Consider the following 19,368-nt stretch of genomic DNA (forward strand, 5'->3'; position numbering starts at 1 on the left):
ATCTCTAATTACAGCTGTAGACAAAAATTTGCCAGACCTGAAGCCAATATGAGACAAAAAAAACATACTGGCTAAACCACAAAAAACAACACACTTATGTGCTTGTGAAATTAAATGAGAGTTAAATCATGTTTGTTTCACAGGCTTTCTATTGTCTGAGGATTGTTATCTGCCTAGCCGACAGCAGCAGTGAGGAAGTAGTGAAACAGTTGTAAGACCTTGAACTAATGCTGGCTAATAAGAGGCAGATGAACCAGGTTATAAAAACTGATGGGCAGACACTTGTACCTCTGAGCTGCATCAAGGTTGTCTATGTAACAGGAAATACACCAAGAAGGAACACAGACGTACCTTTATTTAAGACTGCTTTATATAGCTCCACTGTAGTACTGACACTAGGGCTGCACAAGAAATCTAATTATAATAACATTTGAAGTATTGTATAACAGTTGGTATCGACAACTTCCATGGAGGTGAATGAGGCGTGCTTCAGGTGAACTGATGGGCACGTATCATCTGTCCGTAATAGTTTTTCTGGCAGGTGCTGCAAGTACACTTACTGAGATCACAGACTTTGAGCCCTACACATCCATTAACATGGCTGATGCCATCAGGATGTCCACACATCCATTAACACGGCTGATGTCATCCGCATGTGTCACCACAACACGCCTGAATGTTTATTAAGGCCTCTGAGACCCTCATCTCTTTATCCCTCTCTGTATACAGCCAGTCAATGAGTTAAAGCTTCAGATATGGAAGAACGTGTTATCAGGGCTTCTAAAGTAAACGGCTTTGAGAAGTAAATCACTGTGTCAGTAATGTGTTGAGGCACGTGCCGGACACTCCTCTGCGCTGACTCCCTGTGTATACAAGCAGGTATGGGGTTAAAGGTTAGAATGCAGAAGGGACATGTTATCAAATCTGAAGAGTAAATCAGATGGGACGTCTGACACCCACTTCCAGAGCTCAGCGGAGACCTGAGGGCCACATCCTGTGGGGCTCACGTTTTCTGTTTGACAGCCTACATCACACGCTCACACACAGAGCCAGGGTCCCCTGGTGTAAGACAGCCTACATCACACGCTCACACACAGAGCCAGGGTCCCCTGGTGTAAGACAGCCTACATCACACGCTCACACACAGAGCCAGGGTCCCCTGGTGTAAGACAGCCTACATCACACGCTCACACACAGAGCCAGGGTCCCCTGGTGTAAGACAGCCTACATCACACGCTCACACACAGAGCCAGGGTCCCCTGGTGTAAGACAGCCTACATCACACGCTCACACACAGAGCCAGGGTCCCCTGGTGTAAGACAGCCTACATCACACGCTCACACACAGAGCCAGGGTCCCCTGTTGTTTGACAGCCTACATCACACGCTCACACACAGAGCCAGGGTCCCCTGGTGTAAGACAGCCTACATCACACGCTCACACACAGAGCCAGGGTCCCCTGGTGTAAGACAGCCTACATCACACGCTCACACACAGAGCCAGGGTCACTTGGTGTTTGACAGCCTACATCACACGCTCACACACAGAGCCAGGGTCCCCTGGTGTAAGACAGCCTACATCACACGCTCACACACAGAGCCAGGGTCACTTGGTGTTTGACAGCCTACATCACACGCTCACACACAGAGCCAGGGTCACCTGGTGTTTGACACTGGCCAGTGTGTCAACAGCCTCAGAGCCTGTAGTATCTCAGTGTGTCAACAGCCTCAGAGCCTGTAGGACCTCAGTGTGTCAACAGCCTCAGAGCCTGTAGGACCTCAGTGTGTCAACAGCCTCAGAGCCTGTAGGACCTCAGTGTGTCGATTGCCTGCTTCCACAGAGCCTGAGGACGGGACCTGTAGATCAAATATCCCTCATCCACAGTTAGTGTGGATTAACAGAGAAATTGTGGGGATTAGAAGTTAATTTGTAGGCATCAATGGTTGAATTGTGGGGATTACCAGTGGGGTTGTTATGTGTCCCGAGGACTGAAGGACCTGGACAGGGTTGTTGTGGCTGTAGACTGAGAGGTTTCATGCGATCACATTTCATGGAGACGTTGTAGTGTGGATTAACAGGGTGGTTGCAGTAATGGGCATTAAAGAGGCCAAGGAACAGGCTAGGGATGGGGATGTTTTGGCTATGCAGGGATTACTCCCAATGAGGTCCTCATCCCCCACCCACCTTACAGGCACCAAGTGCCAGTGTAGAGGTATCTAGGCCTTTACAAAGGGACCATGAAGTACATCATTCCAATGCTGATTGAGAAAATGGAGAAAACTCCAGACCAGAGGACAGGCTCATCCCACATAATTCAGGCCAAGAGCTGACCACAATATGCTCACTGAAATCTCTAAGAACATCAGCAGATCTACAGGCCTTTCTTACCACAATCAATGTTAAAGTGCTTGTGTAAACTGTTTACAGATAATAGGAGGGATTCTCAAAGGTGGTTCAATATGAGCCGCCATCATGCTTCAAAGACAAAGTGCCTGCCTGCCATCATGCCTTAAAGACAAAGTGCCTGCCTGCCATCATGCCTTGAAGACAAAGTGCCTGCCTGCCATCATGCCTTAAAGACAAAGTGCCTGCCTGCCATCAAGCTAGATGAAACATGTGCATCCACTGAAATAAACAGGGAAGTGATTCAGAAGAGCCAGCTATTGAAGCTCGGGTGTACTTTTACACTATAAAATTGCATTTATGTTGATATTTGAGGAAAACATTATTGCAAAATATAATCTTTTACTGTAATTAGTTAAATTAGGTAGTCTACTATATGTCAATAGTGGGTTAGGGTAGAATGTACTTACTTTTTCAAATGACGGCAAAAGTAATGGACTTACTCAGAAAACAGCAAAGGTGAAGGGGGTCATGACATAAATTGCAGAGATATTTCAATAATATATTGGAATCCATCATTTATGGGACTCCATTTGTAGTTATTCATAGTCATTATTTTGTTTGGTTTTGTTTGTTGTTCGATGGGAGACTATAGACTAGTGAAAGTCATTACAGTTATTATAGCGGGTGGAATGAGCTTTGCCCAAGATGGTGGTTCCACATTGTTGTTTTTAAGATGAACGCACCAGCTGGCTTTGGATGAGTACATCTGCTGAATGTAATACATGTCAATGGGTCTGGTTCTTTCTCAAGGCCAGTAGTGTGACAGCAGGGTGGTCATTAGAAAGCAGACCATTGTTAGAGACAAATAATGAGCCAGGTTGAGATGCATAGAGATGGAGCCACTCATACAGTCGCCTGCAGCAAAGCAGCCTCAGATGAGGACCAGTAGATCAGAGCCCATCAGGGCCTCAGATGAGGACCAGTAGATCAGAGCCTCTCAGGGCCTCAGATGAGGACCAGTAGATCAGAGCCCATCAGGGCCATAGAGGGCAGTGGGTCGGGTGTCTTTGGGTGACAAAGCAGGCAGTCTGAAGTCATAAATCAGGACAGAATGTCACGCCTCTCTGCAGCACAGCACCCTGTTTACTCTGAAGGAACTTGAGGGGACTGGTGTGTGTGTGTGTGTGTGTGTGTGTGTGTGTGGGATCTCTCCCTCTCACGATAAACTGCAGCACTAAATCACTTTATAATGGGAACTAATTACAAGCTGTTGTTCTTAACCACATCTGTGAAAATGTTTAGGTGGAAAGGGACCAAGGACATAACAGAGCATAGACCTTAACAGCCTGGTGTAAAATACTAACTAAAATTTTTTTTTCAGAAAAGTGTATTCCACATCAACGAGCAAGACCAAAAAGGTGAGAAAATGTTCCAAGTTGTCAAGAGCAACACTCCACAGCACTGCTCTTGACAGTTTCTCACACTCATGTGGAATGTGGCAGCATTGGGTTAGGGTTACAGCTTAATTACTATATTGCTGTAATATTCATATAAGGTTAGTGTTAAGGGTCAGCCACAGTGTCTCCCAGAAAAACACATTTAGTCCAGTTCTTTAGTTCAGCCCTAACTCTTTCTGATGTCCCTGAACCCTGAAACAGTGGATTTCATTAGGCCTGTAGTTATTGAATTAAGTACTTAAATTACTTCCTCAGTACATTTAGTTGAAAATCAATACATTGTTTTATGGAGAATACAGGTTTGTGTCATCAATGAGAAGCATATGGTTAATTTTATCAACAACAACAAAGTATACCGTAACAACACGGGAAAACCCACTGGCATATAGCTTGGTACCCTTAGAGGGTTTAAATGAGTGGATTCTACCTTGCTATATAATAATAGAGGCCCAAAACTGTTTCCAGGAATAACCTCATTTAAACCAGGCTTACTCCACATTTAGACATTTTATTTTAGGCTGTATTCTTAAATTCCTTGTTGGAATTTTATAGGACCCTGGGTATGTAAAATAATCAATAATTTGCAAACACCTGAATGCTGGTAAATCAATACCATAAAGAGTTAATAAATATAACTAGATAGTTCTAAATAAATATAATTCAGAGATCTGTTTCGGCTCAGCCTTAAAGGAAAACAAGAGTGGTCATAAATCTACAGTGTTTCCTCACTGTGCTTGTATGCATAAAGAAACACATAAATCTGAGGGTGTTTCCATGCATCGCTGACTTCAGGTTGTGGATATTGGTGTTTGCACTTAATTCATGATGGGCTGTGTAGCTTTGTATTTTTCACTGAGACAGAAACAAATTTGTCTTTCGCTGTAAACTGAGGTAAATACCTGGATAGTGTTAAAGACTCAGGACGCATTTAAGGTTCAGGAAAATTAGCACATTATGGAGTAAACCACCAGGAAGCAAAGACATTATCAGGAGTAAACCACCAGGAAGCAAAGACATTATCATGAATAATACACAATTCAGTGGGTGCCTGGAATAAAATGTTTGCTCTACTCAGTATATTTTTTATCTCCTGTCCAAGTGTTCCTCTCATGGTCGGAGCACTTTTGGAATACCTGAAGCACTCTGGCTACCACATCTTCAACGGGGTGAGTTATTCCAGCAGGAATCAGACTGGGGAAGACTCATCAGTCAGGACACACTTTCACTCTCCACGGTTGAAACACAAGAAAGGGAAGGTAAATAAACTGTTGTGTTGACTCTGTCTGTGTGTGTGTGTGTGTGTGTGTGTGTTAGGGTCTTAAGTGTCTCTGTGTAAACATAATCCAACCTAGCTTGGACTGAAGTTAGGTGTGTTGGGATCTGGGTGTGTCTGGAGGGTACAGGGTAAACACATCAGACTGGACCAGTGTGTGTGGCCGGACAGCTCCTCAGGGATCAAACCCTCATTTATATAGTATCAGGAAACAGACACAACATCCAGATATAGAGACAGACAGGGACACAGAGAGATAGACAGAAGCAGAGACAGACAGAGATACAGACAGAGAGACAGACAGGGAGACGGACAGGGAGACAGACGGAGACAGACAGAGAGACAGATGGAGACAGACAGAGAGACAGACGGAGACAGACAGAGAGACAGATGGAGACAGACAGGGATGCAGATGGAGAGACAGACAGGGATGCAGATGGAGAGACAGACAGGGATGCAGATGGAGAGACAGACAGGGATGCAGATGGAGACAGACAGGGATGCAGATGGAGAGACAGACAGGGATGCAGATGGAGAGACAGACAGGGATGCAGATGGAGAGACAGACAGGGATGCAGATGGAGAGACAGACAGGGATGCAGACAGGGAGACAGACAGGGAGAAAGACAGGGAGACAGACAGGGATGCAGATGGAGACAGACAGGGATGCAGATGGAGACAGACAGGGATGCAGATGGAGAGACAGACAGGGATGCAGATGGAGAGACAGACAGGGATACAGACAGGGAGACAGACAGGGATACAGACAGGGAGACAGACAGGGATGCAGATGGAGACAGACAGGGATGCAGATGGAGAGACAGACAGGGATGCAGATGGAGAGACAGACAGGGATGCAGATGGAGAGACAGACAGGGATGCAGATGGAGAGACAGACAGGGATGCAGATGGAGAGACAGACAGGGAGACAGACAGGGAGACAGACAGGCATATGGACAAAGAGACAACCATGTCACAACCCGCTCATTTCCTTCTGTAAGCCTTGCCACCCTCCAAGACCCTCCCTAGCTTCTGCCAACAGGAAATCAGGACTCCTGTATGGGCATCCCCTGGTCAAATCCCCAGCAAAGTCCCAACAGAGGGCATTCATCACATCATTAAAAATTGTTATAAACCTAACCTCTACATCCTGAGGTCCTGACTACTGTATATATAAACATCACCCCTCAGTCAAGGCTGTTTGGTTATAAACATAACCTCTACATCCTGAGGTCCTGACTACTGTATATATAAACATCACCCCTCAGTCAAGGCTGTTTGGTTATAAACCTAACCTCTACATCCTGAGGTCCTGACTACTGTATATATAAACATCACCCCTCAGTCAAGGCTGTTTGGTTATAAACCTAACCTCTACATCCTGAGGTCCTGACTACTGTATATATAAACATCACCCCTCGGTCAAGGCTGTTTGGTTATAAACCTAACCTCTACATCCTGAGGTCCTGACTACTGTATATATAAACATCACCCCTCGGTCAAGGCTGTTTGGTTATAAACATAACCTCTACATCCTGAGGTCCTGACTACTGTATATATAAAAATCACCCCTCGGTCAAGGCTGTTTGGTTATAAACCTAACCTCTACATCCTGAGGTCCTGACAAGTTAACCCTTAACAATTAACCCTAAATGCTCCCAGGTTGTTGCTGTAAATAAAAAATAATTTCTTAGAATACTAACCAGGTAGAATAATCATAGCAAACAATCTTTATTCAATTTTAATATTTGATCAGAAAACCTTTCCTAGTTCCTGCAGGTGAAGGTGTAGTAAGAAGTGAGATTGGTGGCAGTCTGCCGAGGGCCTAGCAGGCTGGAAGAGCTATCAGTGGTCTGACTAGAAGCTGTTATCCCCCATATCAGACAGTCTCTATGGGGGTCAGCTGGAATCAGCCAGCCTCCTGATAACAGTGATGGAACATGGCTCCCAGAGCAGTCAGCCACCAGACTCGTTATATAGGTATATTGCTGGTCTTCAGGGGGCTCCAGACCAAACCCTGGAACACCGTTAGATAATTACCGTGCTGGCTACTGGTCTTCAGGGGGCTATCTCCAGAACAAACCCTGGGCCATGGAACACTATCAGATAACCAGGCCGGGTGACAGGCCCCGCACTAACTAGGATTAGTCAGCCTACTTAAAGAACTGAGATCCTTTAGGTTTACACTACTAGGAAGTATAAATGTTAATAACTCTATCTTACCTGGTTCCTCCAAACAGGATGATGCGATCTCCCACCATGCAACAGCACTGTCTTCTCCTGGGGCATGGCCCTTTCCCCCTCGGCTCCACCTTCTTCCATGAAAACGCCTCTATGTAACACACACACACAGTAGATAAGGAGACCTACACAGAAGTGTGTGCACAACTCCAACCAGAAGTGTCTTTCTATGACCTAGCTCCATCTAATGACTGGTTTCCATTGATGCCAAACACTGGTGTTTTACCCTAAAGTCCAGACATGTTTCTGTTGCCATTGACACCAGCCAGCGCCAGTCGGCCACTAGGTGCCAAGCCCCGGGGTTGGCTTAGTCTGGGGTTCGCGTGTTGACGTGTTACGTGCCGAGTGTTGTGCTATTCGAATAGCGATGTGTATCGTTTGCTAGTCTTTAGGCTTCTCATAATGGTTTTCACCTGATCTAACAAACAGATCCCTGATAAAATAAAGAGAATAAAGCAACAGTACAGGGAAGTGAAGACTGACAGCGTAAGTTGGAACAATGCCAATGATTCAATAGAAAAATGGAGCGCTGAGACATTGCCTGCAGAACCTATAACAACACAAAATTACCTAAGAATTCTCCCAAATTCTTCTATTAAAAGGAAGACACAATTCTTATTAAACTAAATAATGAATACACTGGCTTAGAGTTGCAGTGTCACAAGTGCAGGTAAAGGAGGAGTCAGTCACAGGAGTTTGAGGAAAACTTTTGTTTTATTACCCAGGTTGACGTGCCGTATTATAAACAAACTGAGCATGGCTTTATTGTTTATTTTATCTAAAAGGGTCTTTCTATGGCCTAGCTCCATCCAGAAGTGTGTTTCTACAGACTTGCTCCATCCAGAAGTGTCTTTCTGGAGCCTAGCTCCAGTTCCGGGATTATTTGTATATATGAAACCTCCCTCTTCTGTATGACAGCACCATGGACTTCCACTCATCATTCAATCATCCCTTATAAGGCAGCACCATGGACCTCCACTCATCATTCAATCATCCCTTATAAGGCAGCACCATGGACCTCCACTCATCATTCAATCATCCCTTATAAGGCAGCACCATGGACCTCCACTCATCATTCAATCATCCCTTATAAGGCAGCACCATGGACCTACACTCATCATTCAATCATCCCTTATAAGGCAGCACCATGGACCTACGCTCATCATTCAATCATCCCTTATAAGGCAGCACCATGGACCTACACTCATCATTCAATCATCCCTTATAAGGCAGCACCATGGACCTACACTCATCATTCAATCATCCCTTATAAGGCAGCACCATGGACCTACACTCATCATTCAATCATCCCTTATAAGGCAGCACCATGGACCTACACTCATCATTCAATCATCCCTTATAAGGCAGCACCATGGACTTCCACTCATCATTCAATCATCCTTTATAAGGCAGCACCATGGACCTCCTCTAGGCTGGCTCACAACAGCATCATTAACTCACTATGGCAACAGGCTGTTCAGACCAGGCAGTGCCATTCAGACAGAATATCTCAATCAGTACTGAACTCTCTACATAATGAATATGGCCCAAAGAGGTCTGTGAAGCACATCTCTACATGGGGAGTAGGTAGCCAATTAAAATGTCTGATAGCTTGCCAGAGAGAAAGGAAGGATAGAGAAAGGAGAGAGAGATGGAGAGAAAAGAAAGACCAGGAGAGAGAGAGAGAGAGCAAGTAACTGGGTCAAAATAGGACAGAAGTGTCTGTGATTTTGAAACTCCACTTCAGCTACACATTGTGATCATCAAGATAAAATAACAGCAGGTCAATGTGACAGCAGGTCAAAACTGTAAAGCAACAATGTCTGGCTGTCAGCCCTCTTCCCTGTTATAACCAAACCAGCACTTCTACACCTAAACTACACTGCTCAAAAAAGGGAACACGTAATCCCTGTCCAGGCGGTCAATGATGCCCTGATCCAGGTCTGGGAGGAGATCCCCCAGGACACCATCCGCCATCTCATCAGGAGCATGCACAGACATTGTCGGGAGTGCATACAGGCATGTGGGGGCCATACAGACTACAGAGTCACATTATGAGTTGCCGTGATGAAATTGGAACAGCCTGTGATTTCAATGGTTTACTTAGATTTTCGGTGTGAGTTTGAATCCAGCCCTCAATCGGGTGGTCATTTTGGTTTCCACTGAGTGTTATGACATTTTATTAATTGAGACCCGATATGTGATTTAAAGTGTTCCTGTAATTATTTTGAGCTATGTATTTTAAGAATTTAGCAGACCTACCTGGGTTGAACTTCCAAAGGTCGTTGAAGTGTCGATCAAGACGAGCGTTGTAGCCCCCAAAGATATACAACTCCCCGTTATAAGAAACTGGTGGAGAGGGACAGGAACACATTTATTCCTACTAGCAAGAGCCCCCGCAGAATCACAAACACACCCTTCGGACTTTCATTTACCGTTATCAAGAAATAACTTTTTATAATGGCGAGTAAAGAGAGCACATTTATTATTCAGAAGCATGCATAACAGCAAAAACCAGAACAATCATGTATGATAACCATAAACCAGAACAATCATGTATGATAACCATAAACCAGAACAATCATGCGTGATAATCATGAACCAGAACAATCATATATATGATCGTGTGTGTGTGTATTACAGGCTGTGTAGGTGGGTGTGTGTTGGTGTGTGTTAGGGCCTGTGTGTGTGTGTTAGGGCCCGTGTGTGTGTGTGTGTGTCTTACATACTGTGTGTATTTACAGGCAGTTTGTGTATTATAGGCTGTGTGTGTGTGTAATACATGCTGTGTGTGTGTAATACATGCTGTGTGTGTATTACATACTGTGTGTATTACAGGCGGTGTGTGTGTGTGTATTGCATGCTGGTTGTGTGTGTGTGTGTTACATACTGTGTGTGTGTGTGTGTGTGTGTGTGTGTGTGTGAGAGAGAGAGAGAGAGAGAGTGTGTGTGTGTTACTGGCAGTTTGTGTGTTACAGGCTGCGTGGGTGAATTACATGCTGTGGTTCTGTGTCTTACAGGCTGAGTGACTGCGACGTCCCTCTGGTAGCAGCTGTGCAGAAGGGGTGTTCAGCCAGCTGTTGGTCTCTGTGTCAAACACCTTGATTTTGTTGCAGTAGATTTCATTATTGGAGTGGAACGGACCAAATCGATCAGCTCTTCCCCCAAACACAAACATCTTGGTGCCAATGATAGTGGCTGAATGGAAGTCCCTCCAACGCGCTGGAGTACCCTGGAGGCACAAGAGAATTAAACTGTTCCATTACACATTAGGTCACACTGTAGTAAACTGTTCCATTACACATTAAGTCACACTGTAGTAAACTGTCCCATTACACATTAGGTCACACTGTAGAAAACTGTTCCATTACACATTAGGTCACACTGTAGAAAACTGTTCCATTACACATTAAGGCAAACTGTAGTAAACTGTTCCACTACACATTAGGTCACACTGTAGTAAACTGTTCCATTACACATTAGGTCACACTGTAGAAAACTGTTCCATTACACATTAGGTCACACTGTAGTAAACAGTTCCATTACACATTAGGTCACACTGTAGTAAACTGTTCCATTACACATTAGGTCACACTGTAGTAAACTGTTCCATTACACATTAGGTCACACTGTAGTAAACTGTTCCATTACACAATAGGTCACACTGTAGTAAAATTGTTCCATAACACATTAGGGCACACTGCAGTAAAACAGTTTCATTACACATTAGGTCACACTGCAGTAAAACAGTTTCATTACACAGCAACTACCAGTTTCATATTCATTAGGTCACACTGTGGTGAAACATTTCAATGGAACAAATAACTCATTCTGTCCTGTTTTCTTCCAGATGAGTGCTCCTCAGGCCCACAGAGAAGATGTGATTGCCATGACCACAGACACTAACAGAAGCTGAACTGTGCCCTCTAGTGGAGAGAGATTTGAAGCACAGATCCACTTTCTCATCACCAAGGGGATGAATCCTTAGAACACTTAGATCTGATCTCTGAAGCAATTAACATTAGCATCCATGACAAACTGACTGATACAAGAAATTAGCTAGATCATTAATGAACTCCAGCTACATTCAGAGCAGACACCCTCTTCTAGACAGAGAGAGGACATCTTGTAAAGAATATGTTATAAACAATTATTAAAGTGGCACTTTTTGGACAAATGCAGATATGGATTTCATATAATCAAGTATGAACATATCTAAGAGGTACCTTGATGTATTTCCTTGCCTCCATATACACTACTGGTCATAAGGTTTACACAGACAGTTTTATGTCCTAATGCACTCTGAAATTCAAGCATAGAAGAAATAAACAGACAAAAAATAAATGACCAGCTAGGAGTACACCAGAGTATTGAATGGTTCTGTAAAATGCTGTGGGAGCTGTTTTGGTTCAGGGTGTCACTCACTCTGAGCAAGTTGCCGACTCTGGATCCATCAAAACAGCCCCAGACCATCACACTTCCTCCTCCATGTTTAACAGTTTCATGTCACACACTGAGGAACCATCCTGTTGCCTACTTGACAGCCTACAAAAACCCTGCATGCTGAACCAAATATTTCAATAAATCTATAAAACTTCTTCAATAGTCCACTGGCAGTGCTTCATGGCCCGGTCAAGTCACTTTTTCTTATTTTTCTTAGCAATGGCTTTCTTACTGCTACTTGATGTGTCAAACCTGCATCTTGAAGTGTTTTCTTTATAATTGAAATTGAGACTTGCTTACTTCAAATTTTTTTCCGTTTTTGGTGACTTAAACTTTTTTAAACAAAGGGACGTTTACCGCGTACCTTTGTACCATTTCAGGTTATTCAATGGACTTGAACTGCTTACATTTCTATAAAAACTAGACAAATGGGGGGTGTTCTAAAATTTTTGACTGGTTGTGTGTTTTCAAGTATGAACATATCAAAGAGGTAGTTTGATGTATTGATGTATAACCTCTGCAAATTAATTTTGCCTATATTGACCAGACATGAAGATAACATGCCGGCCAAATAGCTAAATCGCAGGTTAATCAACTATATAAATGAAAGGACTGGTCGAAACATACGAGACATTCGCAGACATTGAGGTGACTTTTGTTGGTAAATTTGACAGATAAACATTGCTGCGTTGTTTTACCTGACATGCATTTTTCTTTCTTTGTACAGGATATTTGTAGAATAATGAGAAACAGTCTACCACAGGTGTGTCACTGAAAGATGAAAGAGGAATTATTCAGCTATTTATAAAAACAATATTGGTTTCCACATCTATTGGTGGACTCATCCTCGGAGTTAAGAAATCCATGGTTGTGTATGAGTCAACAAATATCATGTACAAAAAAAGGATTTCCGGTAAAACACCCCAATGTATATCTTTGAATCAACTGTGCTAACAACAGCAAGACATCTCAGTGTGTGCGAATGATTCTTGTAGGGTTAGACAAAATTAATTTGTGTAGTCTGCATGTACGCCTACATACATTAGATTTAGTGTACAGTAAAACCAAGGCACACAAACAGCAGCTTCCTCAAACAACAGCTGTTAAACCAACCCAAGTCACAGCAGTGGGTTAGGTGTACAGTCCAGGGGTTAGTTTTAGGTTTCTCACCCTTGCATTGACTAATGACCAGGCCATGGTGGTAGTGTCCAGCTTGTGAATGTCATTGGAGAAGCAGTCAGCCTGGAAGAGAGAAGGGAATGTCATGGAAACAGGCGGGATCTTACCCAAAGAAAAAAGACTCTTATAATGTCGTGCAATGTCCACTTCATTATAAGTGTGTATGCAGTGTGACTTGAGACCTTTCTTTTGTAGACCTATGTAGGAGAAGCAATTCTTTGATGAGAGTCAAACGGTCCTAAGCCACGACTCGGCTGTGGCTCAGAAGCAGCAGACATACACAACGGTTTCAAATACCGATGGCAGAAACCATGTCAGAAGGAAATACGGTTGCATCGTTTCAAAGAATAATGTGCCAAAACAAACAGTCACTTAAATAGTGGGGGAATGAATTCAACCACACAACGACTCACATTGTTTCAAGACCAATTGAAAAACAAACTGAAATCTTCTGAAACTGAAATGAAAAATAAAAACCTTACACTAACCTGGTTGCATAAGTGCGCACACCCTCTTATAACTGGGGATGTGGCTGTGTTCAGAATTAACCAATCACATTCAAACACATGTTAAATAGAAGTCATTACACACCTGCCATCATTTAAAGTGACTCTGATTAATCACAAATACAGTTAATCTGTTCTAGTAGGATTTTCCTGACACTTTCTTAGTTGCATCTCAGAGCAAAAGCCATGGTCCACTTCCAAAGCATCAGAGGGATCTCATCGTTGAAAGATATCAGTCAGAAGGGTACAAAAGAATTTCCAAAGCATTAGATATACCTTGGAACACAGTCATCATTGAGTGGAGAAAATATGGCACAACAGAGACATTACCAAGAACTGTACGTCCCTCCAAAATTGATGAAAAGAGAAGAAAACGGGTCAGGGAGGCATCCAAAAGGCCTACTGCAACATTAAAGAAACTGCAGGAATTTCTGGCAAGTACTGGCTGTGTGTTACAACAATCTCCCGTATTCTTCATATGAACGGGCTATGGGGTAGAGTGGCAAGACAGAAGCCTTTTCTTACAAAGAAAAACATCCAAGCCCGGCTGAAGTTAGCGAAAACAAACATCAAGTCCCCCAAAAGTACATGGGAAAATGTGTTATGGTCTAATGAAACCAAGGTTGAACTTTCTGGCCGTAATTCCAAAAGGTATGTTTGGTGCACATCACCCAAAGAACACCTTACCCACAGTGAAGCGTGGTGGTGGCAGCATCATGCTTTGGGGCTGTTTTTCTTCAGCTGGAACCGGGGCCTCAGTCAGGGTGGAGGGAATTATGAACAGTTCCAAATACCAGGAAATTTTGGCACAAAATCTCACATTCAAATCCACAAAAGCATGGCTTCACCAGAAGAAGATTAACATTTTGGAATGGAACAGCCAGAGCCCAGACCTGAATCCAATTGGACATCTGTGGGGTGATCTGAAGAGGGCTGTGCACAGGAGATGTCCTCGCAATCTGACAGACTTGGAGTGCTTTTGCAAAGAAGAGTGGGCAAATATTCCCACATCAAGATGTGCCATGCTAATAGACTACTACCCAAAAAGACTGAGTGCTGTAATAAAATCAAAAGGTGCTTTAACAAAGTATTAGTTTAAGGGTGTTCACACTTATGCAACCAGATTATTGTGAGTTTTTTATTTTTCTAGGTCACATTAAAGGTGGAAAAAGTTCTGACATGATTTATCTTTGTCGCATTCTTTTAAATCACAAGAACCTGGCATTTTAAACAGGGGTGTGTAGACTTTTTATATCCACTGTAGCTTGTCTTTTGATCTTAAATCCAAAATATGTTATTTTTCAATTGAGATCAAAGCCAGGGCTGACAGTTGGGCCATTGCCATCCTTACGTACACTCAGTGCAAAAAGCTAGCAAGCTGGCTAGGCTCAAGCATGAGAACACAAGATAAGGCTCGCTACTGGCTCTGAATTAGTGATATATACTTGGGCCTTGAGACGTCATACAATTGTCCCACCTACTACAAGACAATTTGTGATTGGTTCACTCTAATGTAATACCAAAATGCGGCTCTAATTGAATGTCAATGTCAGTGATGTTGGCTGGTGCCATCTTTTCAAAGCCTGAGGACCTAGCCAATGAGCAGTGAGCCCAGCTAGATTATTTCAATGAAGAGACTACCAAAGAAATTATGATTTGATATTTTTTGATATTTTTTTCTCTTGGATATTAACCCTTCTTTTTCCAACACAAACTGAAGAAATTCAATAGGAAGATCTTCACAACTGAGACAAAAAAGATTCAATTAAAATAAAACTTAAAATAAAATGTGAAATTATACAGATCTGTATCTATCCTTAAGGCCTCTCTGAAGGCGTAGAGGGCCCTGGCGGTTTCCCCACTAGTATTGTCACAATGACAAAGTAATGGTAAAGAAATAAAAACTGACAAAAATAAATTGAAGTATAACCGGACTGGGTTTTGGGTACAACTTCTAGTGTCTTTGGATTGTCTTGAACGAAAGCAAAGATGGTCAAACTGTCGGTGGCATCTGGTGACAAATGTTTTTAAAAAACTGCTTGTGAAAGGCGTTATGGTTCGTCAGGGTTAGAGGTCAGGGACTCACCAGTTGCTCATATCCTCCAAAAACATACATGGCCTTCCCCAGGATGCAGGCTGAGTGTCCGTCACGTGCCCCTGGAACCGTCCCAGAGATCTTAGGAGTGAACCACCGATGGTTGTCTGGGAATCAAACATTCATTAGCCTACACGCGCGTCGTTAGGCTACAAGCGTCGTTAACGTAAATATGCTTTAACCTACACGCATTTTTAACCTACACGCATCGTTAACCTACACGCATCGTTAACCTAAATACACTTTAACCTAAATGCATCGTTAACCTACACGCATCGTTAACCTACACGCATCGTTAACCTACACGCATCGTTAACCTAAATACGCTTTAACCTACACGCATCGTTAACCTACATGCATCGTTAACCTAAATATGCTTTGTCAACCTAAATATGCTTTGTCAACCTAAATACGCGTCGTTAACCTAAATACGCTTTGTCAACCTAAATACGCTTTGTCAACCTAAATACGCTTTGTCAACCTAAATACGCTTTGTCAACCTAAATACGCTTTGTCAACCTAAACACGCGTCGTTAATCTAAACATGCTTTAACAACCTACACACGCGTCGTTAATCTAAACATGCTTTAACAACCTACACACGCGTCGTTAATCTAAACATGCTTTAACAACCTACACACGCGTCGTTAATCTAAACATGCTTTAACAACCTACACACGCGTCGTTAACCTACACACGCGTCGTTAACCTACACACGCGTCGTTAACCTACACACGCGTCGTTAACCTACACACGCGTCGTTAACCTACACACGCGTCGTTAACCTACACACGCGTCGTTAACCTACACACGCGTCGTTAACCTACACACGCGTCGTTAACCTAAACACGCGTCGTTAATCTAAACATGCTTTAACAACCTACACACGCATCGTTAACCTACACACGCGTCGTTAACCTACACACGCGTCGTTAACCTACACACGCGTCGTTAACCTACACACGCGTCGTTAACCTACACACGCGTCGTTAACCTACACACGCGTCGTTAACCTACACACGCGTCGTTAACCTACACACGCGTCGTTAACCTACACACGCGTCGTTAACCTACACACGCGTCAAACAACCTACTGGCCTCAAACATCTGAACCCAGTGAACCACTGGCTTCAAACATCTGAACCCACTGAACCACTGGCTCCTAAATTCTGAACCCACAGAACCACTGGCCTCAAACTTCTGAAGCCACTGAACCACTTGCCCAAAACTTCTGAAGCCACTGAACCACTGGCCCCAAACATCTGAAGCCACTGAACCACTGGCCCCAAACATCTGAACCCACTGAACCACTGGCCCCAAACATCTGAACCCACTGAACCACTGGCCTCAAACATCTGAACCCACTTAACCACTGGCCTCAAACATCCGAACGCACTGGCCTCAAACATCCGAACGCACTGGCCTCAAACATCCGAACGCACTGGCCTCAAACATCCGAACGCACTGGCCTCAAACATCCGAACGCACTGGCCTCAAACATTCGATTGAACCACTGGCTTCAAACATCTGAACCCACTGAACCACTGGCTTCAAAATTCGGAACCCACAGAACCACTGGCTTCAAACATCTGAACCCACTTAACCACTGGCCTCAAACATCCGAACGCACTGGCCTCAAACATCCGAACGCACTGGCCTCAAACATCCGAACGCACTGGCCTCAAACATCCGAACGCACTGGCCTCAAACATCCGAACGCACTGGCCTCAAACATCCGAACGCACTGGCCTCAAACATCCGAACGCACTGGCCTCAAACATCCGAACGCACTGGCCTCAAACATCCGAACGCACTGGCCTCAAACATTCGAACCCACTGAACCACTGGCTTCAAACATCTGAACCCACTGAACCACTGGCTTCAAAATTCGGAACCCACAGAACCACTGGCTTCAAAATTCGGAACCCACAGAACCACTGGCTTCAAAATTCGGAACCCACAGAACCACTGGCTTCAAAATTCGGAACCCACAGAACCACTGGCTTCAAAATTCTGAACCCACAGAACCACTGGCTTCAAAATTCTGAACCCACAGAACCACTGGCCTCAAACATCTGAACCCACTGGCCTCAAACATCTGAACCCACTGGCCTCAAACATCTGAACCCACTGGCCTCAAACATCTGAACCCACAGGCCTCAAACATCTGAACCCACAGGCCTCAAACATCTGAACCCACTGGGCTCAAACATCTGAACCCACTGGCCTCAAACATCTGAACCCACTGGCCTCAAACATTCGAACCCACAGAACCACTGGCTTCAAAATTCGGAACCCACAGAACCACTGGCTTCAAAATTCGGAACCCACTGGCCTCAAACATCTGAACCCACTGGCCTCAAACATCTGAACCCACTGGCCTCAAACATCTGAACCCACTGGCCTCAAACATCTGAACCCACAGGCCTCAAACATCTGAACCCACTGGCCTCAAACATCTGAACCCACTGGCCTCAAACATCTGAACCCACTGGCCTCAAACATCTGAACCCACTGGCCTCAAACATCTGAACCCACTGGCCTCAAACATCTGAACCCACTGGTCTCAAAATGTTTCGATTGAGGTCAAAGCCAGGGCTGACAACTGGGCCATCGCCATCCTTACGTAGCAAGGGCAAAAAGCTAGCCAGCTGGGTAGGCTCAAGCATGAGAAAACAAGATAAAGCTCGCTACTGGCTCTGAATTAGTGACATATACTTTTCAATCGAAAAAAAGACTGGAATAAAGACTCCTAGAAACACAACTTGGCACAGCCTGTGGTAAACCTGCTGCAGTAGTCAATGACCTCTAAAGGCAAATAACACACACACACACACACACACACACACACAGTCTACTTACTGACGTCAAAGGCATAGAGCACATTGCAGGCCCCTTCTGTGTCATTGCGACCACCCCAAATATAGATGATGTCTTCCAGCAGGACGGCAGTGTGGCCGTAGCGCATGTAGGGGACCTCTCTGGCATGTTCCCGGCCGCCTGTCCGCACCGGAGGCAGCTTCATCCAACGCAGGGACACTGAGGAGACAGACAGGGATTTCAACTAATCCAGCAGCCCCCAAACTGTTTCACTGTTGCCCCCTTTCTATCACTGGCCAACATCCTGCACCCACGCCACAACTACACAACAATGACTAACCTGACAAGAGGAAAACTGCTAAACGTTTCATTAGATGCAATACGATTTTCATTTTGAGAGAATTCCGAAAGTCCCTCTTAGTTTTGTTCCTTTTACATCTGTTGAAGAAAAGGTTGAACTAAAATGATTGGCGTGGTGGAATACACACAAGGGCGGCACGATATATCGTTTCAGCATTGACATTGTGATGTACGCATCCGCAATAGTCACATCACAGACCGTGTGATTTAGTAAGGTAAACATATCAGTCTACTATATATATATTTTGAAATTGTTAAACTAGCATTATATCTGTCTGATATAATGTAATTTACTCCAATTTATGGGTTATTGGATACACAGTATATTATTATTATAATTTTGAACACAGAGTTCGTTGCTGAACGTGGTTGACATGAGAATTGAGAATTTGGTTGTGAAAAGAAATGCATCATCAATTATATTGAAATGTTTCGGCTACAGACAGGATGATGTTGACCAAAAACAGATACTTTGTCGAGAGTGCCTTGCAATTGTTGCCACAACACGAGGTAACATGACCAATTTGTTCGATCATTTAAGGCGGCACCACAAATATTCGTATGAAGAGTGCAAAGAATCTCAATGCCGTCCAAAGCAAAAATCTATTTCGGATGCCTTTGACAGTATTACACCAAACGAGAAAGGTT

The 19,368-nt window shown here is 43.9% G+C and overlaps 1 protein-coding gene across 3 annotated transcripts in view; it reads right to left on the reverse strand.

Moving 5' to 3' along the window:
* klhdc3 (kelch domain containing 3) overlaps positions 1-19,368 on the reverse strand; it is a 45,658-nt gene that overhangs the window by 17,436 nt on the left and 8,854 nt on the right. For 2 of the 3 annotated variants that reach the window (XM_029119738.2, XM_029119739.2), the window contains exons 3-8: positions 18,403-18,579; positions 15,532-15,647; positions 12,931-13,002; positions 10,336-10,549; positions 9,580-9,666; positions 7,300-7,408 (exon numbers count right to left, since the gene is read on the reverse strand). In XM_029119738.2, coding sequence (XP_028975571.1) covers positions 7,300-7,408; positions 9,580-9,666; positions 10,336-10,549; positions 12,931-13,002; positions 15,532-15,647; positions 18,403-18,579 — 775 coding nt within the window. Of the gene's footprint in view, positions 1-6,771; positions 7,094-7,299; positions 7,409-9,579; positions 9,667-10,335; positions 10,550-12,930; positions 13,003-15,531; positions 15,648-18,402; positions 18,580-19,368 lie in introns of those variants that run through there. The other variant, XM_020046662.2, reaches the window with a different exon arrangement.

The sequence above is a fragment of the Esox lucius genome, chromosome 5 (assembly GCF_011004845.1).
Source record: "Esox lucius isolate fEsoLuc1 chromosome 5, fEsoLuc1.pri, whole genome shotgun sequence".
Classification (NCBI taxonomy): domain Eukaryota; kingdom Metazoa; phylum Chordata; class Actinopteri; order Esociformes; family Esocidae; genus Esox; species Esox lucius.